The sequence below is a fragment of the Ambystoma mexicanum genome, chromosome 8 (assembly GCF_040938575.1).
Source record: "Ambystoma mexicanum isolate Mex_15411 chromosome 8, UKY_AmexF1_1, whole genome shotgun sequence".
In the NCBI taxonomy this organism is placed as follows: Eukaryota; Metazoa; Chordata; class Amphibia; order Caudata; family Ambystomatidae; genus Ambystoma; species Ambystoma mexicanum.
This window is the reverse complement of record NC_090929.1, coordinates 838,605,537-838,628,862: the sequence shown is the minus strand read 5'-3', so window position 1 is coordinate 838,628,862 and position 23,326 is coordinate 838,605,537. Positions and strand designations below refer to the sequence as shown.

Sequence of the window (23,326 nt, the reverse complement as noted above, 5' to 3'; positions counted from 1 at the left end):
TTACGTACGATTGCTGTGATTTTTCATCCTTTCCGAAATGAACTTGATATTATTGATATTTAATGTTTAAGTTTAAAGGTAACATGTGCCACTGCTAGTCTGGGGATGGGAATGCCGTTTAGTGACTGTGAATGTCAACGTTAAAGGATATTTATACCCTGCACTATCACCACCCGAGTGGTCCCCTGGCACTCTGGCGGTTCTAAAAAGGAAAGGGATTTGGGGTTGAGCTGAACAGTTAGCTGTGCTTTTTTCTCCAGTGCTTGCAGCACAGTTGTGTTCATTCTTGTTAGCTATTAAAATGGGCTGAGCTGGCCTATTAGAAGTTTTGACTTTTGAAGTACCTTCATTATATAGGCTTACCTAGACCGCTCACAGATGCTATAATGAAAAACTTTTGAGTTCTGTGAACAACAACAAAAATGCTCGGAAGATTCCGGATTTCAGGACCTTGCTCTGATACCACTTGCAACGACTAAAATTCGCACACAACAACTCAAACATTTCTGAGGTATACGCCGTTTGAAACTAAAAGCACACATGCGCATTGTCACTGAGAAGAAAGCAATTTTAGTCGAGCACTACTGCCAAATGTGTTAGTCACGGTGGTGCTGGGAGAGGAGGAGTTGGGGTTACATTAGGGCACTTGGTTTCTCGGAAACGGCAATGAACGAAGCATCTGACTCCGCAGAAATGGCGAGGGAAGAAGAGTGAGCGTATTGAGAAAATCTGAGGGCAGTCACGAGGGAAGGACGATGGTAGTGAGTAGGCCAGGTTAGAGCTGGTGGCAGTGTAGCATCTGTGTGCAAAGGGAAGGTTTAGATCAGCCTTATCGCTGTAAATAATTAAGACTACAGCAAGTTTGTCTGCTTCTATCACTGCTTTCCTTTTTCACGGTTTCACCAGTTCCTCCTTTTTTAATTGAATTTTAAACACTGGGTACTACCTGGTATTGTTCATGATTACACATTGGAGTCTTTTCTGACTGAAGTTTAAGAACTGATTGTATACTGAACGAGGGACAAGCCATAGACGAGGGACAAGCCATAGAGCTTTACAGTTGTTTACATTTGTCGCTGCAGCCAACATTTTATTTCCTTCATGGTTGCTTGAACATTTACCCTTAAGTAATCCTTACGTGCCAGGCCGTTTCATGCAGGCAACTTTGAGGTTCCTATAAGAAATGTTGAGGACTTAAGTATGGAATGTTAAAGCCCATTGGGCAATAATCACTTCAGAGTGTACCATTCCAGCTGGTCATTGCCCACTAGCCAGAGGGAAGCGAGGGCCAATTCTGAGGGTTTGGGCGAACTTCAAAACGTCACTGAAGAAAACTTCTCTAGCGTTGCTTAAAAACACATAAAATGGGCGCATAAAATAGACATATTGACAGTGGGGTTTGGCGACAGCATATGAACCTACATTCTAATTCAGATCCGAGCTCATAAACTTTATACTGCAAAAACATTTTGAAGCGGCGTCTAGTAATTACTAGGCAAGGCCTAGGAAGTGCCATGGAAGGGCAAGGGCATGCACCAGGGGAGTGGAAACCTTCTTGACTGGTGCACAGTGAAAGAGAAAACGTGTTTACATCTGCCACTGCCAGGGTCGGATTGGGTCGTCGGCCCATCGGCCTGTGGCCGATGCAAAATCATGGCTGGAGACCTGGGGGCCGGTTCCTGAAGACCATGTGGGCCGGTTTCGGCCCAGGCATGGGCTTCATTGTGAAGCCTTCACACTTCAGGAACCAGCCCCCAGGGCCTCGGCCTCACCGGACGGATGGATGCAAGTTGCAAAGGATCTGTAAGTAAGCAATTTACAGATCCTTTGCAATTGCAGCCCTGTGCCCGCCGCCGCCAGCCCGCCGCAGATGCAGAGAAAGGTAACACTGAAGTGTTACCTTTCTTTGATAAATGCGGCGGGCCGGCGGCCAACTGCCACAGCCCGGCCGCGACACCCTGGCGCCAGCAGCAGTCAGTGTTACAAAACACTGGGAGGGAGCGGCAATGCTGGGCGGAGCTGCCTCAGCCCGGCCTGCTCCCTCCCAATGTTTTGTATTACACTAGAGCCAGGCTGCAACGTATTGCGTGGGGGGCATATCATTTTTGAAAAATTGCCTGCACGGCACCTTAGGGAGTTTGGGGAGGTCCCACCCTTGGGCTCCTGCCATGCACTGGCCCCGCAGGACACGCTGGGCACAGACTGGTAACACTCTCCCCTGAGAGGAGGGAAGTCCCTTTCTAGCTGGGCAGATGGGGTGGTGGAGGAAGCGGGGGCTTCATTGAAAAGGCGCGCGTTCCCCTCTCATGACATCACCTCGCCGCCCCGGTGCTGCCTTTATGGTCCAGGTACAGAGCGCACAACCCGAACTCGGAGCAGTGGGGGCGGAGAAGGCAGCGCCAGTCACCTCTCCCTGCTCACCCCTTCATGAAGTTCATGGACGTTTCTCTCTAGGAGCCCGAGAATGGCAGCTCTCAGGATCCCGCTGGTGTGCCTGGTGCTCTTGGCTCTCTCCTCTGGTGGCTTGGGTGCATGTACGGTGTTCAGGGATGGTCTGGGGTGGGCCACCGCCCCCAGTCAGCCCAGGAGGGCACAGAGCAGCACTCAGGCAACAACCAGCCACCTAGGCCAGCCTGCCGGCACAGAGGTGAGGGACCCATCATCAACCCCACAGCCCAACACCACCACCCCATAGGCCAGCGCCACAGGCTGCCTGCCTGCTGCTACTGGCAGCAGCGAGAGATGCAGACAGCCCTGCTGAGAGGAGGTGAGATCATACTAGTAACCATTCCAGTCTTGCTTGTGTGATGACAATGTGCTGCCAGAGGAGGGTACTCCCCGTCCACAATGACTAAGTTTGAGGATGTGTGCAGCTCTTGATTTCCACATGACAATAAGTGCTTGCCATGCATGCATATTTAACAGCTAAGAAATGTTGTGCTCCAAATGTAAGCATTTCAAGTATGATTTTTGATTTGTTACCAGTCCATGTAATGCAGCTGGGGCTAGATTTGTCAAAGTGGTTTGAGGTAAAGATTTTGCCGCACTTGGAAAGCACGCAGCAACATTTGCCTGCCAAAAAAAGATGTTTTCAGAGGCTGTGAGTGTGAACTAATTTCTAGAAAATGCTTTGGGTCATTGGCTGTCCGGCCTGTTCCATAAAAGGCCAACACTGAAAGGGCCACCACGGTCATTCATGTTTGTTGTTCGACGGGGTGGATGTGCACCGCAGCACAAAGGCGGCCTGTTGGGTGGAGGGAAGGGACCTGCGCTCTAGTCCAAGTGTAACATTAGGAGACACTCCTCCTTACATCCTTCACTGGGGGTTGGATGTGTTCGAAGGTGCCCTACATTGTTATTTTTTGCAACACCCTGGCAGCTCTGCCTTCTTCGGTGTTTGTTCGCTCGCCGGGGTGGTCGGTCAGTGGGTCACCCAAAAGCGTGATTTATTGGCTCCTGAGTTCTCATCCTTTCTCCTTCCTGTTGCTTACACAGGCGAGCTCCAGTTTCCTGGTCTTTACATCCACTTAACACTATAACGACAAGCCGCAGAGAGGTGTTGCTAAATGCATCAATGAGGGCACATGTGTTCAACAGATCTTCATGTATGTGGTATCTCTCTCTTGTGATTAGTAAACACGCTCCAGTATAAATGGGCCCAAGCAAGAAACATTCCTTCGAAAAACGGCTCACATTTTTGCAAAAAACATGCATTTCCCATAGTATTTTAGCGAATGTAAATGGTAACTGATGACTTACAGTAGTAATACACCGTACGGACTAACATGAGAAATATTTGACAATAGCACATCAAGTGGCCATTGACTAGTCTTCATTTGTCCACAATGAATGAATGCTTTGTTGTAATGTGTCTATATTTCCCATCTCTGGCATACTGTTCAGAATGTTTGTTTGCATGTATGAGGTAATGAGTGATCAGAGTATGGGATGTCCTGTGAGTGTGCTGCTTTGCCTATTTTGCCAACCTCTGATCTGAAGCCTGAAAAGTAGATGCACGCAGGCTCGAAATGCAGCCATATTTGCACCAGACCTGCAGATGAACTTAACTGGTCTGCCGTTAAATCTCAGTTACCAGTTTAATGGTATCCACCAAATAATAATTGCTCATTTTACTATATCCGATATGATAGCTCAGTGGGTTGAGCGCTCGCTACTGCGATGTGTGTGTGATCTGAAGGTGTGAATACCAGCAAGGCCATCTCAGCCTTTAATCCTTCTTAGGTCGATAAATGAGTACCAACACAGGTTGGGTGATATTGTATGCAAATTTGTTCTATAAAAATAGCTTAAGTGTAAGTGCTATACAATAACATATTATCATTTGGCCTTGGACGTCTGCTTGCATTCACAGTAATTTGACAATATGGATTTATACACACAGATATTAATGATACATATCGTGATCCATTCTTGTATGCAAAGTTACGATATTTTATGAGCTGTGATGTAATGTGGGAAACTCATGAACGCTCCATAAGTAGCATTTTCTGTAAAGTAGTGAATTGACACGATTCACAGATGATGGTTTGAGGGCCACTTTTTTTGAGGCGAGGGGTGGGCCACATTTGTGAGGCGAGGGGTGGGCCACTTTTTTTTCAGTGTCCGGGCCTATTTCTTGTCCCAGTCCGACCCTGGCCACTGCACGTTTGGATTTGCAGTGTTTCGTATACTGATAATGTTTCTTTTCTTTTTACTGACTTGCAATGTCTGCTTCAAAGCCAATTATATTATATCAGCCAACTGCTCCCATCCACAGCTGCAAGCTGCTTATCAGTTAGTGAAGCACCCAGCCTTGAGGGCCTAGAATAGACCAAACCACAATGTATCAACTAAGTCTATAAGTTCACTTTCAGCTGTCTCACTGATATCATACAATTTTCCAGTATATGCTTGTATTCCACTATGCCATCTTAAAAACCTATATAAGGAGAATGGAAATGGAGGCTCACTAGAGGCTCCTCTAAACTTCCTGAAGAATCTCTGTCAATTTCTGGATCGGTTTCCTACAGGAGTGTGGTTGATTGAAAAAAGGATTTCTAATATGCCTTAACTGAAATTGAAGCTCCTTGTTTCTTTTACACAACATTAGCCTATTGATGCCTGCAGATATATTCTACCTCAGCAGTGCCATTTTCTATAGGTGCTTTATATCATGAATGTTGCTTTACTAGGTCATGCTACTAGGTAAGAGGTGTAGGGAGGCAAGGAGAAACATAGGAGAAACATAGTGTTAGTCGTTTTGAAGGATGTCTGGATTACTCAGCTTCTGAAAAGGGATACTCTTGATCTTATCCTGCAGTTCAAAAGAATTATAGGCCAATCACCAACATCCCATATCTTTTGAAGATTCTGTGCAGAGTGGCCTACTTGCAGTTCTAGAAATGTATTGAGGAAAGTTTTACTTCGTAATCCCTACCAGTCCGGCTTTCGATCCCAGCATGGAACAGAGACGGGTTTCCTGGATCTTAAGTCAAACATTTTGCGAATCATAGAAAGAAGTCATCCAGGATTTATTTTGCTTTTAGATCTCTTGGCGGCTTTTGATATTATTGATCACAACCTTTCATATAATAGATTGCTTACTATCTCCAATTTCTCAGAAAGTGCCGCCAGTTGGATTGTATCTTTTCTTAGTCCCAGAACTTCTACAGTGGCTGCTGAAAGGGCTCAAGCTAACCCCACCTCTCTTACATGTGGTGTTCCGCAAGGGTCATGTTTGTCTCCCTTGCTATTTAACATTTATATTAGACCATTTCTTGATCTTCTTGACGGTCTGGGTGTCCAGTTTGAAAATTATGCAGATGACCCCTAGATCCAATTCGAATTATCTGGCAACTTCAAGAAGGATGCTGCAACCGTGAACTGTGTTTATTACGAAATCCAGGCCTGGATGGCACACAATTCACTGGCACTCAATGATTCAAAAACAAAGCTGCTCAGTATGGACTCCGATCCTCGATTGAAGAAATTCAATCCTCATATGCTCACTTTGAGGTTGCGGGCAACACAATCACTGTGAGTAAATCAGTTAAAACATCAGGAGCCATTTTAGATACCGACCTTTCAATGAAGAAACAGGTATCTCAGATTTGCTTGTCATGTGCATGTGTAATTAAGCTGCTCCACCAAATCAGGACGTATCTCTCTATACAAAAAACAGTTCTCTCATGGCGTCATCACTCATAAACTCACGTTTAAAATATTGCAATAGTCTATTGATTGGTACATCACTGGGTAACCTGCATTGTCTTCAAACTACCCAGAATGGGGCCGTTAGGGCCGTGTTTGGCTTATCTAGACGTGATCATGTCACTTCTTTCAGGAGGGAAATGCACTAGCTTCCAGTGAAGCAGAGAATAAGACACAAAATCCTCTCTCTTTCTTATAAATGCGAGAATATGAGTGCTCCCCATTATCTCACTAAGAGGTTATCACTGAAACAATCTGTCAAAGTGTTGCGCTCCTCTGACAATCTTCAGCTTAACCAGCCGCGATCCTGTTTAAAAAAAATTGGTGACTCCAGATTTGAATTCAATGCTCCACGTGAATGGAATGCCATGTCTCTTGCTATCAAAACTTCCCAATCACTGACAATGTGTAAGAGAAATGTAAAAAGCCTATTGTTTAACCTAGCTGACTAATTGTTTGTCCTCACTTTCCTTTGACTTTCAAACTTCTTTCTTCTTTTATCTCGCATCCTTTTCTCTCTTGGTGCACTCTGAGGTCCATGGGCATGCACCGCCTTACTAAGAATTAAAATAAATAATTTTATATATATATATATATATATATATATATATATATATATATACTCAAGGAAAAACTTTAGTTGCAGAGTCGTTAAGGTGAGAACTTAATGCAAGAAAACCCCTGTAATTCAGCTAAAGCCACCTTACCTTTGCACCCTTGTTGCGCAGCCTATGGCCACAATGATGAGATCACATATCACATCACTGGTGACATCACTATTTACATGTTGTATGAGAACACTAATGTAGTCACACATCACATCACTGATGCCATCTCTGGTGAAACACTACCATCTACATCTAAAACATAATCAATACATACTTATTAAAAACTAGATTTTGCAGTGTTCATTGCAAATTACAACCACAGTCACTGCAGAATGATTTAGTCATAAGATAAGAACATTTTACACATTTCTGATTAAGCACATGCAGATACACACATCTTTCACAAATATCTGGAGTAGAATACCCTTTCTTACATTTTGGACACATATGCTTCCACTCGTGACTAATTCCAACATACTTATCTACCTTAACAGTTTCTTTCACTAATATCTCATAGACATTAATTCAAAATTATTGACTATCCTCCTGTGTATTTTGTGAAAATTGTTAATTTCCACTTGCAATAGCTACTATATTTCAGATTGACATTGCCAAATGTAAACTGTGTGGATTTTGATCTACAGACAGTTTAAGAAATGAAACTGCAACACATAGCTGCTTCTCTGATGTTAAAGCAATTTCTCGCATCAATGGAGTCATTTGAAACAACATACATAAAGCTGCATTACAATAGCATTCAACTACTGTTTCATTACTAAAGCTGCAATGACAGTATGTTACAGTTTACCAACTCACCCACTCAATTATATTCCGTTGATTTTTATTCTTAAAAGGACTGCTTTCATTTGAATGTGTTTTCACTGACTCCTTACGTTTCCTGGATGACTGCTTCACAAGTACAGGTATAAGGTTCAGGTGTAGAGCATACAGTACACGTAATCGGTTATATTCTTCAATGCAAGAAATGTCAACTGTCACTTTGCTTTCATCAAAGTTTATTAAAAATAAACCTTCTACATTTTTCACAAGTGACAAAGCTACATATGACGTTCCTTCTTTAAAAACAGTATGACCAATGTCAATAGGTGCTGCTATTAAAGTCAACCCTTGTGATTTATGAATAGTTTTTGCATATGCACAGCACAATGGAAACTGTGCTCCTTTCACAAAGGTATCCTTAAAAAGCATGAACCGTACAGAGGTCAGAGAAATCAAGTGAGTTCCTTCTACACAATCAAACTTAACTTCAACATGTTCAATACTTGTCCTGTGAGGAAATGTGTGAAATTCAATCACTCTTCCCATCACTCCATTGACTGGACCAATTTCTACATTCAAATTCCTCTTCAACATTAATCGTGCATTGATGCACAGTTTTAAAAATTCTTCTAGACCTGCTGTTTTAGGAATTGAATTCTCTAGTTGACCTAATTGCGCTTTTGCTCTCTTGTCCAACTCTAAATGCATAATATGACCATCTAAAACATCACAAGATTGTATCTCTACAATATTTTGCTTCTCTGACAGTAGCATTGTAGAGTAAAACTTGTTACACTCTGCAAGTGTGCACATCAAAGCAACACAAAAAGAAATGATTTCCTTAAGAGTCAACATAACATCAGGCAGACTTCGATCTACATGAAACATGTTAGAAATCAGTCTTCCCTGTAAGACCGCTTTCACATTGTCCTCAAGAACACCTATACAAATCTTATTAAGCATTTCTGCATATTATTGCCTCATGTTAATGGTAAGTTCCTGGAATTCAAAACAATTCCAAAGGTTAAAATGACCAATTGTTCCTATACTTTTTTGAGCATTCTTAGATTGCAGCATTCTAAAAACTGGTTGATCTTTCACAGGAGTTCATTGTAACAAGTCTCCAAAAACAAGTACATGTTTACCTCCAAACAAAATGTTGAAGTCAGTCTTCAAAACCTCTTGCAGTCGCAAACGAATTAAAGCTAGAATCTAGTTAGACACCATACTTACTTCATCTACAATCAAGGTAGTTAATTTACTAAGAACCTTTCCTACTTCTTGTGCTTTACTTGATACAAGTTTCCGATATTCTAGTTTGTTGCCATGCTCCACATTAACAGGCGATGTAACACCTCCTACATTAAATGCTGCTAAACCTGTTGGAGCAGTATCAATACATGACAAAGAGGAATCTGTTACATTTTGGATCATAGCTCTTATTACATTAATTAAAAAAGATTTCCCTGTTCCTGCTTGTCCACTAACATATAACAAAACAGATTTGAATTGCACACAAGAGCATTCACGCTTGTCATGCAGTAAATCATGTAAGAACCTATTTTTAATTTTATTATACACTTCTTTTTTCTCTATATTAACTTTACTAACAATTTCATCACAATTCACATCTGCAACTTTACTTTGTTCCATTGCAGTTTCTACTTCCTTCATACCAAGTTCAACATCAGTTTGAATAATTGGCTCACCAAGAACATTTTGTCTTCCTGCTGCAGATTCTTGACTGCCCACAGGAGTCTATTTTGCCAATTCAGCTACCAAAAGTTCTTCTTGACCTAGTTCTTTCTCGAGTAAGTCCAAATACTGCTCACATTTTGGATATTTAATTAAGCATTATTTTGGCAAAAATTATTTTTCTAAAGTTTCAAAGCTTCCAAGTGAATCACTGTCTGCATGCCATGGGAAGAACAACTGCATAATCCAAAAATAAAATAATTCCTTTTTCTCTGCACTTTGACAAGACAGTTTCATGTCTTGCCTTTTCATGGCTCACTAGACAACCACTACAACCATGTACTTTAAAACATTCTCTGTCACTGTTTGCTTCAATATTTCAATATGAGTAGCGTTGTGCTACTTCATGTAAACAAAGATCCTCCAACAATTCAGATCGATTTGGATAATATGTATCAATTGTTTTTCAAAATCTCTGTACTGGCAGATGCTGATTCAGCTAAGTGCTCAATTTCAGTCAAACGCTTCAATACCCGATTTCTAGTAGTAGCTGGTCCAAGACTTAACCAAACTACATTAATGCTACGTCCATGCAGAGGCAAACTAGTTAGCCGATCTGCAGCTTCATGGCTACCTCACTCACTATGTGAAACTATCTTCAAACCAAAGCTTACAATATTCTGACTGAGACTTTTATCTGATGATAAATCTGCCAATACTTCAGCTGCATTGCTCTTTTCTGCTTTTGTCATGTATGCTGTAACATAACAAGCAATAGTTGTTGAATTATCAGCATTAACTGTACATCAGTATTTGCATTTCATAGCTGAGCAATGACAGCATTGTAATCATCAATATATTTCCACTACTTATTTCTTTTTAAATGATAGGTATTTCCCAGAGACTTACCAGTAACATGGTGTTGAATAGATTACATTAAACTATTCACTTGATCAACTGGTGTCCCAAGCCTTGGAAAGCCAAATCTGCACTGAGTGTAGTACTTGTCATTACGTTTGTATTTTCTTTGACAGTACTTTCCACATGAATGCTTTTGAAACCTTTCCACCTTATTCCAAAGATCAGCATTCACATGCTGAGCTGGAATAGAACAAGTAACATATTTTTCAATGAACTCCATCACACAGCCATCACGTTACTTACCAAACTGAGGAGCATTTTCTATCCACAACAGCATATGCATATGCAGAGCCCCACATGCTTGGTACTCTTTCGTCCAAAATAAATGTTATTTGTATTTATTTTTGTGTTTTGAGTCTCAATTAAAATACATGAGAAACTTTCGCAAATTCAAAAAGAAATCTCTTTTAAAAGAAACAGAGTCATTTAAAATCCAAGATAAAAATAAACAATTTTGCCAAGCAAAGAAAGAAGAATAAACAATAGAGATAAGAAAAAAACAATATAGAGGTGAGAGGGAAAAGAATGTTCTACACGGCCTAATGGACCATTTTCTTTATTACATATAAAGTGTAACATGGAATCTGTGATGAAAAAATAAAAAAATGCAATACACTCACTGGGTCCATAGAACGCAATTCTCCCTGTGTCATGTGTTCTGTGTTGTCTTTCTCTGCATTACTTTTCCGAATCCACTCTGCAAGATCATCCCAGCCATACTCAGCACAACTTAAAGTCACAAATCAGGTTGGAGGTCCCAAGTTTCTGATCATGCATCTAACCTCGAAGTGTCTTCTATACCAATATTCTTTAGTTCCTCACACTGTAGCAAGAATATTCGTAACTTTGCCCTCTAAAATTCATTTTTTTCTTTCAACTGTTGCAGTATCTCACATGTAGAAAGATTTTGAAATCTAGTACTGGTCTGAGGTGTATGAGCAACAGCATAACATAATGTTGAAAATTCACTTTCAAACAATTAGTGAAAAATATCTTCAACATTGGTGCAGAATCGTGAATCTTCTTTTTTTTATTTTTTTTTATTTGTTTTAACCTATTGGTTTTTACAAAAGTGTAAAAAAGTCTGCTTCTGTTTCTCTCTTTAATGCGTTGCTTAAATTTCAATTAGAAAAGAGACGCATTATCACACCACTTAGGGGGTCAAGAGACGAGTAATCAGGTCTAGTGAGCATAAATGGGGTCTGCCGAACAGTCCCACCTGAAAGTCTCAAGCCTCCTAGACGTAGCTGACTAGGGACCACTAGCAACTACGTTGGCTTTGGACAGGGCCATCGACAGAAATTTAGCTGCAGTTCTTGACCATCTGGCTGAATCACCTGCCATCAGACGGGACCAACAGGTTTCTTCGTCGATGGCTAGTGGGTCACTGATAAGTGGTGTCATAAATGCTTGTCTCTAATTTGATAGCGCAGGACAGTTCATGAGAAGGTGGCGGACCGTTTCCACTTGATTTGGGATGCCGCATAAGCGGCAGTTCGAATTTAGCGTTGAAGATCTTGCTGCTAGAATTTCCCTAGTGTGTAGTAAGTTTAGGCGCGCGCAGAGATAGATCATTCTTAAATTTTTCTCCGGGAATTTCTCGCAATATTTCAGGGGTTCTTTTAGTTTGTTATGGGTCGGTGGAAGATGCTTTAGAGACTTATATTGCTGTACTAGCTCCAGCGTGTTGATCCAGTCTTGTTGCTGTAGTTTTTTTTTGACACGGCCTGGATTTGAGATAAGAAGGTCTTCAGTGCATGATATTTCTTTAAGACTAGTTTTAATCTTATCGAATCAGGTAGTGAGCGGTTTGCAGGACCCTTTTCGAATTTCAGAGAGGATAATTCCGTAGATGGGCATGGTGTTTGGTGCCTGGATTTTTCCATATAATTGGGACGCGCTTTGAGTCACCACAGAGGCAAGGGACTGTAGCCCTAGGTCACGCCGGATTGCTGGTGTTAGAGCCGACTTTGGCAGACCTAGAACTGATTTCCAGATGAAACCTTGTAACTGGGTCCAAAGCTAAGTGGGTAGGTTTAAGTTTGCCGCCGTCCCATAAGTTAGTGCCGGCACAACTTTTGCTTTATAGAATTGCAGAGCTGCATTCCAGGAAAATTTGCCAAACTTTTTATCGATCACACGTAGCTGAGCTGCTAAATTTCTTGCCTTGCTCCAAAGGGCATTTTGCAGTGATCTGTCTCTCAGGGTGTTGTCTAGCATTAAGCCCAAGTACTTAAATTCCGTCACTTCTTCAATCTTTGCTTTCTCCAGAGTTGTGTGAGTTTTTTTTCCTTCCCACTGTTTTGGATATTGTTAGGATTTTGGTTTTGGCGATGTTGATTTGCAGGTTATTTTTTTCCATATATTCAGCCAAATTGGAAAGCTGTCTTTGGAGACCTATTGCAGTCTGGTCCATAAGGACTAAGACGTCCGCATACCACAACCTTGATACTTGATTTGCTCCTACATTCGGGGGGAAGCTTCTCACTGTTTTCTCTGACACCTGGAAATCTCTGATGAAAGCTTTGAATAAAGCAAGAGCAAGGGGGCATCCCTGTTTCACTCCCCGTCCGGTAAAGATTTGGTCTGATAAGGTGCCTTGACGACTGAGCCATACCCGGAATGATGTAGCTGTATGTAGGGCCTTTATAGGTTCCAAGAGACGGTTTGGGCAATTCCATGCTGTTAGTTTGGCCCATAGCTTGGTTCTGTCAACCATGTCAAATGCTTGGGAGAGGTCTATCATAGCCATGAAGACTTTCGGAGCTCCGTTCTTAACCTTTGCCTTGATGATGTTCAAAATTAGGAGATTGATTGACGTGCCTGCACCCTTTAAGAAGCTCGTCTGGAAGGTGTCCGCTGCTGGAGAGATCCTAGCCCATTCCTTGAAGTGGGACAGCAGGAGAGAGGCGAAGATTTTGCCAATTATGTCCAGGAGGACTATCGGTCTGTAGTTTGCTGGTAGACTTGAGTCTCCATTTTTAAAAATTGGGACCAAGACGCCTTCGGTCCAGGTTGTAGGGATCTGTTTCCGGCGCTGGCAGATGGAAAAGAGGTTGCTGATTGTCTTGGACCAAATGTCCGGGTGTTCTTTGATATCCAAGTTCGTCAGCCCATCTGGGCCTGGGGCCCTGGAGACTTTCAGGTTGTTGATAACTCTGGAGATTTCTTGTGGATTTTTCAAGATCCATCCATGCCTAAGGAGGATGCCCTGTCGACTCAGGGACTGTAGCTGGCAGTGGTCGGTATAACTCTGAGAAATGCACAATCCATTTTTGCTCTGACACCGAGTTGGAAATTGGAGGCGGTTTCAGGCCATTTGCGCTCTTCAGCAGGGCCCAGAAGTCTTTAGAGCTTCTTGATAACAGCGTAGTTTGCATTACTTCTGCGTCCTTCTGGTATAAGGTGGCACAATATTGTTTTATCCACCCTTTGTAGAGCTTCTGTCCCGTTTTGAACGATGTCCAGGATTTAGTAGACCCCTCCTTAATGGCCAGTCTTTTAAGTTTCTGTACTACTTGTCGCCTTTCCGTGATCATTTGATTGAAAGAGTGGATGTGAATCACTGAGACTTGAGATTTACTGGAGAATTTTACTATGTGCGGGGCTAGAAGCGAAGTGTATTCAGGCCTTTCACACGCTGAGACTTTGCTTGCGACATCGTATTTCGATCTTAGATTTTTCGCGAAACTCCTTATGTTGTCCGAGGACAATCTCAAACGGTTTTCTTGGTTATTTGCGTCAATGTTGTGGTGGTAGTGAGATTTTTTTTGTGCAGCTCCACCCCATGTCAATTTAAGAAGATTATGATCGCTGTTTGAGGTTTTTACCACGTTAAAGTCAATAAAGAATGGGATTAGACCTTCACTGATGTAGATGTGGTCGATGGTTGCTGATGCCCCTGGTCTTTCCCATGTAGGAATTTGGCTTTTGTTTTGCCGTATTATGCAGATTTCGAGACTTCATTAGTTTAGACCACGCGTGGCCTCGGTCTTCCTGCAACGGGCGTGGGAGGGTGTTTTTGGTGGTCACAATGCCGGGCCCACATTTAGTATTTAGATCTCCGCATATGATCAGATTTACGACCCCTCGGTCGACTCTGGACTTGTCAATGATTGAAGTTATGGAGTTATAGAAGTCTTTGCAGCTGGTACACTCAGGATTCCAGTAAAGATTTATTATGGCTATTTCGGCCTTCGCCCAGCAGTTGTGATATTGGTCGTAGTGGTGCCAAGATGCCAGTGTTGCAAGGATGCCGTAGCCTTCAGCAATCTTTCCCAACGGGGTAACACCCGAACCCAGGTGGATGGCAATCAATATGCCCGCTGAGGGTCGGCCTGCAATAGACTTTGTTGCCCGAGATACTTCAATCTCATATCCATCGAATATGGGTTTATTTAGAAGCCAGGTTTCCTGAAGACATACAAGATCAAAGAAACTCAGGTTGGCGTCATTCGGGGTGGTTAAATGGCGGAAGCCCCGCGTGTTCCATGATGCCATTTGAAGAGTGCTGAATTTAGTTTGCTGTACATCGATATCTTGGCAAAATATGTTTCTCATGGCACACGGAGATCGTTGCTATCTCTTGTGTTGGCGAGAGAAAGTCTCTGAAAACCACTTCCATGGGTTAGTTGCTGAGTGGACGTCGTTCTCTCTCTTCCGAGGGGACACGTTGGGCTTCCTTTGGTAGCGTTTTTCGCTGTCTGTCTCTTTTGTGTTTGTCACGTCGATTTCTGTGTCGGTGTATTGCACCCTTTTCTTTTTGAGCGATCGTCGGCTTTCCGTCTGCTCCTCAGTGCGCTGGTTCCTCATGTTTTTCCTTCCGGTATCCTCGCCTGGCCGAGCCGCACAAATGTTTTTTTTAGATGGAGTATTCGCCATGTACCCCTGCGGTCTGTCGCTAGATGATTTGAGTGTTGGATGCTTCGGTATCTGTTGACATTTCAGGCTTACGCGGCGCAAGTCCCTTTCCGTTTCAGCCGAGAGTTCTTTTGCTGCCTTGTTTTTAACATGGAGAAATGCTTTTACTTTGTGTTCTCTATGGTAGGGTTCAACAAGAATTATATCGTCGGACGTTAGTTGTCGCAGTTTTTCAATTTTGGTCAAGATTTTTAGAACTGCCCTGCGGTTGAGAACTAGGTAGCTGTCTTTGGCTGTTATTTGCTCTAACTTGTAGATTGTTGAATTTTCCAGATTAATTCGGTCCTTATGGTCAGCCCTATGCCATCTGTTCCTTTCCTTGTGCGAAGGGATTCGGGGCCTGCCCTGTCTTTGTCCTTCTCTGCGTCTTGCGCTGGAGTCTCTAGCTGATTTCCGGGCCGAAGCCTTTTCTTTTGTCTCAAGATCCTTAAGAGCTCCGAGGGCTATAGTTGGCGAGTTCGATCGTGAACTACGCCACCGGTTGCCGCTTTTACTTTGGCCTTCCATAATACCACTTTGCAATTTTTTCTGAGAGTGATTTGGGCAAGGTGTAACGCCGGTCAAATCTTCTTGACTAGATGTGGATCCAGGGCGCAGCGTTTCAGCCTCTACGTGCTGGGAAATTTCTAGGAGATCTTGAGACAGATAAGCCGCCGCAGTTGCATCCGGATTGGTGGGTTTAATGGCTTTCTCGTCGCATGGTGGAATTGTGGCACTCAGCTTCGGTGGATGGCTCACGGGGGTTTCTACTGCCTTGGTACAACCCTGTACCGGCCTAGTATCTTTCGGATCTTTTGGGACTGTCCATATGCTTACAGTGTCTGATTCTTTGGAGTGTTCCACACACCCATTTGTTTGCGCTAAAGGGCTGGAATTTGAAGACACGGTAATCGGCTTTGACGGCCGTTTCTCAAAAATTGGAGCCATGTCATGGTGCTTTCCATTAGGCAACGTCTGCGTGTATCTAGAATCCGTTCCTTTGGGGGGGTCACTTGCTGCTCTTAGGTGCGTGCATAAGATGCTCTCCATTTTTTTTCTCCATTTTTTTCAATTTTTCTTCCAAGAGCGCTTCTGACCTGTTCGAGTTTAGCTCCACGGCAGATATGAACCCCTCCATAAAGGTGAGTTTGTCCTTCATGCTGCTTATCATAGTGGTATTGTCTTTAAGTGCTTCATGCATGGATTCATAAAGTTTTGCAAATGGGTTCAATGCAATCGTAAGTGCTGACATAATGGAAAGTAAATCTGTTTTTTTCCGTGCCGGAGATCCTTTGTCTGACGAGCTTGGGATTTCGCTCAGCCTCCTGTTTTTAGGGGAGGTGTTTTGGGTTCTCTCGGAAGGATTAGGAATCCATCTATCAGGGGTCCTTCTCTCAGGTGGATGGGTTGAATCTTGCTGAGACTGGTCGGTGTCGCCTAGAAGTCTAATAGACTGGCCTTGGATGTGAGGGGGAGTCCACGCATAGTATTCTGGAGGCTGAGATTTTCTATGACCTGCCACGGTGCTATTTCCTTTAGGTGCCATAATGCTTGCGTCCTCTGATGAAGAGATGTTGTTAATGGACTCATTTCGGAGCCCTATCAGAGGCGGAGGGGGAGTTCTCCCCAGCTTGTCCAATGGTCCAGGAGTGGCCGAACTGGACAGATCTTGATTTGAATCTTCTTTTGACCCCTGCAGTGACATCTGTTTGGTCGACGGCTGTTGAGGTAGAAGTGACTCTAGGGCAGAAGCACTTTGCTTTGGTAGATTCGTTCTGGGCGAAGAGCGAAGATTCATTAATCGCTTCCAGAATTTTGGCGTCTGATAGTTCGGGGTCCTGGTCCAGTTTTCTTTTATGTTGTCTAATGAAATACTCCTTTAGAGACGAAGAGAGCAGCGGCGCCGACAGGCCTTTTGTGGGTCTCTGAAATTTCTGCTGCAATTTACGAGGTTTCCCAGCCCCCGTTTTCTTTTGCTTGAGTTTACTTTTAGCGTTTTCTTTCGGTAATAGTATTTCCGCCTGATGCGGGACCAATGGTGCTATGGCAAGGGGTTGGCACGGAGCTTCTGCAGCGCTTGTTGGTGAACTGATGAGGGGCTCAGCTTGACTCAATAGCACCGGTGACTGCTTTTCCTTTGCTGATGTTTCAAAGACTGAGTCATCTGGGGAGCGTCTGTTTTGAGGAGACAGTTCACCGCCGGAGTCCGTGGACCCAGACTCGTTCCTAATGTTTGAACTGGGTGGAGCCCTCTGTTTTGTGAACTTTGTGCACTTAGATGGATTCTGACTTATAGTCCCGTCACAGTGAATCTGGACTAGATGTTCTGATTCTTTAGAGGCCAGAGTCATTTGCGGCGACATTTTTTCTCCAACACAGGGGTCCCGGATTGTTGCATGGAAACGTACTCCTGGGGAGAAAAGATGTTTTGATGAGCCCTCGTCGGAAATTTCCGACGGTCTGGCTGTGCCCCGCCCTTGAGACGCCTGCCGAGTCTGCCCTACGGCAGATTCGAGCTGGGTGTCACTTGCACTAGCGGTGGAACGGCTAGGCACAGCGCCCGATTGGTGGTGAAGCGGGCTCAGAGCTACTGTTGCGGGCTCACTCTTCCGGTCTATTAATTCTGCTTCCTTGTCCCAGGCCACTGTGAGGTTGCGACCGCAAACGAACAAGAAGCCATCGGCAACGGATGCCGGGAGGAGTCTTTCGCTGTGAGGCGGCTCTTTGGCTGAAGGTCTCATTGGAATTAGAGAAGACGGACTTCGGTGAGGCTGGGAAGATGGCAGGTCCAGGTTGTTACCGCCAGTCGCTGATTCAGGAGGAGGGGGCGCAGGGACTTTCCCTGCTTTTTGTTTTATCACCTCCTTAGGGTCATGGTGGTCTTGTTTTTCTCCCAGCTCTTGTGATACTTTGCTGCTCCTGAGCCGGCGACTGATGTCGTCTTCCGTGGGCGACGTAGGTGCCATATTTGCACGCTGGGGAAGTAAATGAGCCGGAGTGATGTTGAAGGTTTTCGACGCGCTGTGGGTCTCACAGTGGAATCAGTGACCGGCCCCCTGGCCCCGAGCACCAGACTCACACCGCACAGTGCGGTGGTTTAGTAGTGGGTTGACTGTCGAATTGCCTCTTGATGCGCCCCCAGTGCGCCAAACAGTCGCACAACAGTCACTGGCCTTTACCCCTGACGGGCTTAACGCTGCAAGGGTGGATGAGGCTGGTCTTCAGCGCTGGTTCCGTCACGTGACAGCTCACGTGACTCCCACAAGGCTCCGCCTCCTCCAGGAAGCGAGCACGGGATGCAAAGAGTCTCACGATATCGATGGGGTAGGCTGTTGGGAAGTGAGCGTTTCACTTCCTTGCTGCTACAGAATGAATACGTGAATCTTCTGAATACATTCTTGTACAATGATATTCCTAAGCAGAGATTCGCACCTCTGATCATCCAATCTCCCTCGAGTAACAGTTGGGAAAAGCATAGGTAAACAACAGGCTTCTAATGTTTTTTCCCAGATACTAATTGGTGCACCTTTCGTTGCTTTCATTTGATACAAAACTAAACTGTCACCCATGACTTCAGTGAGTGTGGAGGATGAATAGTATAATGTTCATACAAACTATTCCCTTTTGCAACAGATAGATGCTGAAACTGACCTTCACTGCTCTTGTTTGTTGACTCAACATCAAGCATGATTTCCCGGTGCCACCGGGCTATTTCATGTCCGGCGGCCGGGAAGTCAGGCGCTGGCAATTTCGTAACTCCCCATTCCCATAGAGTCACACAGGACTCTATGGGAGTGGGTACATGAAAGCACCGGCACCGATGTTAACGGTGCCGGTGCCTCCTTGACGGCTTTGCCTACTGTGACCGCTGTGCCCGGCAGGTGCAGACCTGTTGGGCATAGCATCTCCGGCAGGTAAACCCGTAGTTTGCCGGTCCAGAAACAATGGTGCCGGTAAGCTTACCGGCACCATTGTTTCTGGACCGGAAAACTTTGAATCAGGCCCATTATGCTCCAATAGAAACGTCAATGTGTTTTTCACTTTTCCAATATCAATAAGATGTTGCTAAATCCTCTTATCTTTAGTGGCAACACCATTTACTAAAACCAACAAAGAATCTGCAATGTCATGATTCACTCCTAGAGTATTAAAATGTTCTTCAAAATTCAGGGGTAAATACACAACTTTGCCACTCACACCTTGCACTAATGACTTCTTAGGCAGATTTGACATCTTTGTTTGCAGTCTAACAATAACTTGAAAAGAATTAACAGTTTGCAATGCAATCACTTCAAACATGTTAAATTTTTAAAGCACGAGAGGGATATCGGGCACTACCATATTGTTTAAAACACTTCTTGGTCAAATACGTTTTGATTAGAAAATCCAACACAGTCTACAAATATAAAGTCCCGCACTTGTATCAAATCGTTCTTCTACAAACAAATTCAGATAAAGGTCTTTCCAAACATCTTCTACAGTGTGTTTAATTTTGTTCTCAACATACACTAGTTGCACTTGAGACTTATAAAAAGTGTGTTGACAAGATACACATACAATTTCAGGTCTTTCAGTAGAAGACATCAAACATTGCAATACTTCTTTTATACTGTTGACAAATCTGATCCTTTGAAAGCATAGGATCATCATTTCCACTTCCTGTGTTTCATCTACATATACATACTCTTTTAAATGTATCATATTTATCATTTGCATTGTAGAAACTCAACTTTCTGCAGTTTGAGTCAAAAGTATTTGATTTAAAACTGGAAGAGACATACTTGTTGTTTTGCACTCATACAGTTTAACTAGAAGGTATCAAATATTAGTAAGATGTGCAGCCAGCATCCGTATATGATGAAACAGACTCGTTCATCTACTTTTATCAAGACAAGCAAGAGAGTGACCCAAAAGTCCTGTTTTTTCATGAACTTCACAGTCATCTATTCTTTGTAGCATCTTGATCTCTCTTTGAACATTACCATTTATGTGCAATACTTACAAACATCTCTTTAAAACTTTACAAGAAAACGCATTAATATTGCACAAAGAATTGCAAGTCCATACCTCACAATCCTTCTTTTCATAGAATTTTTGATTGACCGACAGTTCCCACTTCCATATTATTACACTGTATGACTTCTTTCTTAGAAATCACACCATTTTGGATTTCATAGCTATGTCCACTCTCATCAATAGCTAGTGGAACATTCTTTCCCTGAATTTAACTCTTCTCCAAAGATGCCAAAAAAGTAAGCACATGACTGTTTGTATATTTATATAGAATGGTGTAGTCACCTTAAGCAATTTCTTAAGTTTATTTAATACGAAAATGAACAATTTTCTTTTCATATCAAAAGCTTTCGTAATGATTACTTTGACTTTTTTCTTTTGCAAAAACGTTTTACCACATATCTAGATTTTGGTTTCATGCTTCTCCAAAGATTTCTATATATATCCTCATTCCTCTGTTTCAAATTGATAGCACATTCGCTACCTTTTTTCTAAAAATCTTTCTTTTTATACTAGCTGGCAACACATTTGAAACATTTTTTATTTTTTATTTTCAATGAAAACATCGTTTCCAGTAAAACTTTGTGTTGGCATATCTCTGATTTCAACTTCAACATTTTTAAAACTATCATCAACACTAGAAATTGTTGCATTATGTACGGGATTCATTTCCGCAGATTTAAAAACACTTCTTGATACTGTTTAACTCTGCTTCCTTGCAGACAACCCTTTCTTGTAGCTCGTTGTTGTCTTCTTGATGGCAATTTACAAAAAAAAGCTGTATAAAAAATGTTTGAAATGATTAAGTTCACACATTGCGTTTCTTTCTTTTTTCAATATAAAATATACCTTTCAAGTCCATGCTAACAGGAGGAGATGGACTTTAAGGGCTAACCAACTGAGGATTTGTAAGGGCAAGCAAAAGAAAACACTCACTCAAAGTTGCAGAACCGAAAAGCCTCTGTCTGCCCCTCAGTTCAAGTGTAATCATTATTCACACCCTGGGAATTTTCCTGCATGCAGACCATTTTCTTTTTTTTATTCCTGAAAAGGTATATACTAAAGTGTTCACATAATTAAGCCCTACCACACCCTTGCTTCTCCCACCACCCATTTAGTTACTCCTCCTTAGCCACCCTCAACAGAAAGCATGCACAATTAACTACATCTCCTGATTCCCCCATTTCAGCATAATAACACAATAGCCTAATGCACTTTGTAGGGGAAAGGCAGCAGCCTTTCCCCAACAAACGTATTACTACTACTGCTAATCAGCAAAAAGATATCAGAATCTATGTCCCACCTTCCCTGTCCAACCCCACTGCACTAAAGTTTCAATGGCCATATGTTCTAACCATCCCCAGAAAACGTTCTTAACAAACCTCATCAACAATACTGTTTCCCCCAACCCACTATGCAACCCCATTAAGTTGACATTTTATACACCAAATTACCAATTTCTTACATACCATAATAATTTGACATCCACACCACATTCAGAATGAAAGGATGTGATATGTCGAAACCCAATACATGCCATAACAGAGAAAACAGGATTCTGAACAAACAGGATCTAGATAACCTGACACAACAGATGCTGGAAAATCAGCCATTTGCTCTACCTGCAATGCAAAATTTAGCACATTGAACCACCAAAATAACCTCCACCACTAGGAAGGTGCGCATGACTGCCATATGCTTCCACTTGACCCACTGAGGACATGACAAGCCTACCTGCACCTCTGAGAAGACTCAGAGTACCATACAACCTGGTGTAACTCTCCTCTATCTTGTGCAACTGTCCCTGCGGCTTAAAGACATAATAAAATTCATGCAAAACATGACCCTGCAAGTAAGGAGGAGAACATGATAGCCACACATACCCAGGATCCCACTGTCCCCATAGGGACAAACAGAGAAATAAATCAAGAAACCGTATTAGCTGCACCAGCTCACAATCCTCTACTTCAACTCATCGAGAGAGACTTTGAATGTAAAGAAAATATAGACACTGCCATGTCACACACAATGAAGTTGGTAGCTAGGATGTGATAGGCTTAAGGGGAACGTCTAAGTATACATTGCATAGGGACTAGGTGTGATGGCCTGGTAGCCAAAAGACCATACAAGGATTAATAAAAAAGAATTAAACACCAACCTGTAGCAGCTACAGCAGTTCCGAAGAATGGAGAATCCGCCTAGTCACTCCGTTCCCCCCTATGCTAAGCCACCGGGGCAGAGTAGAGTTTCCAGGGAAACCCTCAGGGGGAACAAAACCCTGTTCTTGCCGGTGGAGTTCTGGAGATGTGGGACGTGTAGCAGGGCCTCGGGCGCAGGTCTGCAGTATGGTCTTATTGAAGACACTGTATCAAAAAGGGAGATGTCAGTGTGAATCAAGTGTGAATCCCTTTCCTCGTACGCGAAATAATAGAATTACCCTTGTAAGGCATCTATTGAGAAAGCCACGTGGGAGGCTGCTTAGAAATCTCTCGGGATATGAAGGCTCTTGCACCTTGTGTAAAGTGATTTGCTGGAATCAGAGGGCGAGACTACTCAGAAATGGAAAAAGTATGTGGCTACGTGATAGAAATGAAAGAATGCTTCCTACCGTGTGTGTACCCTGGGAGTGAGCGGTGTTTAACACCACAGCAGGAGAGGGAGAGAAAGGCAACAGGCTCCAAGGAGTGAAGCGACTTTCTTGGGAGCGTGCGGAACTAAGAGCTGCAACAGCAGAGGGAGAGAAGAGCAGAGTACTCCAAGGAGCGTATCCTTCGTAATCCTTTAACGTGGTCTGAAAGACACGAGTGTGTGTGTTTGGAAAAGAGAGAAATAGGTAAGGTGCAAGGCTATAGTGGTTCACGGAACAAGAGATTACACAAGAGGAAACGTACTGATTGACAAGAGGTTCCTGGGGATCGAACTAGGTGGGCGGTACTGCAACGGCACGCAGGGAGGTCTCGGGAGGTGAATGAAAGCCGCTATATTCAGAGAAAGGAAATAAGAGGAATTAGCCTATTCTTCCTATAAGTAGATTGACAGATCTCAAGGAAAGAGATGAACTTATGGAACACGGCTACCGAAAGAGTAGCAAGGCGATGTTGCACAGGCTACAGCTCCAGTTGTACACAGACCAAAGCCATGGGTGGATTCAGGACTGTAGATTCAGGACGGACACCTGCAACGCTGCTCACCGATGGCGG

The 23,326-nt window shown here is 43.1% G+C and overlaps 1 protein-coding gene across 8 annotated transcripts in view; it reads right to left on the bottom strand.

Annotated features, from left to right (window-relative positions):
* Positions 1-23,326, bottom strand: part of LOC138472502 (uncharacterized) — a 215,835-nt gene that overhangs the window by 25,226 nt on the left and 167,283 nt on the right. For 4 of the 8 annotated variants that reach the window (XM_069610718.1, XM_069610720.1, XM_069610719.1 and 1 more), the window contains one exon: positions 10,753-20,904. The exons of 3 other annotated variants lie outside the window; for them this stretch is intronic. In XM_069610718.1, the coding sequence (XP_069466819.1) occupies positions 16,700-18,079 (1,380 nt within the window). In that variant the 5' untranslated portion in view covers positions 18,080-20,904 and the 3' untranslated portion in view covers positions 10,753-16,699. One more of the 8 variants, XR_011268622.1, reaches the window with a different exon arrangement.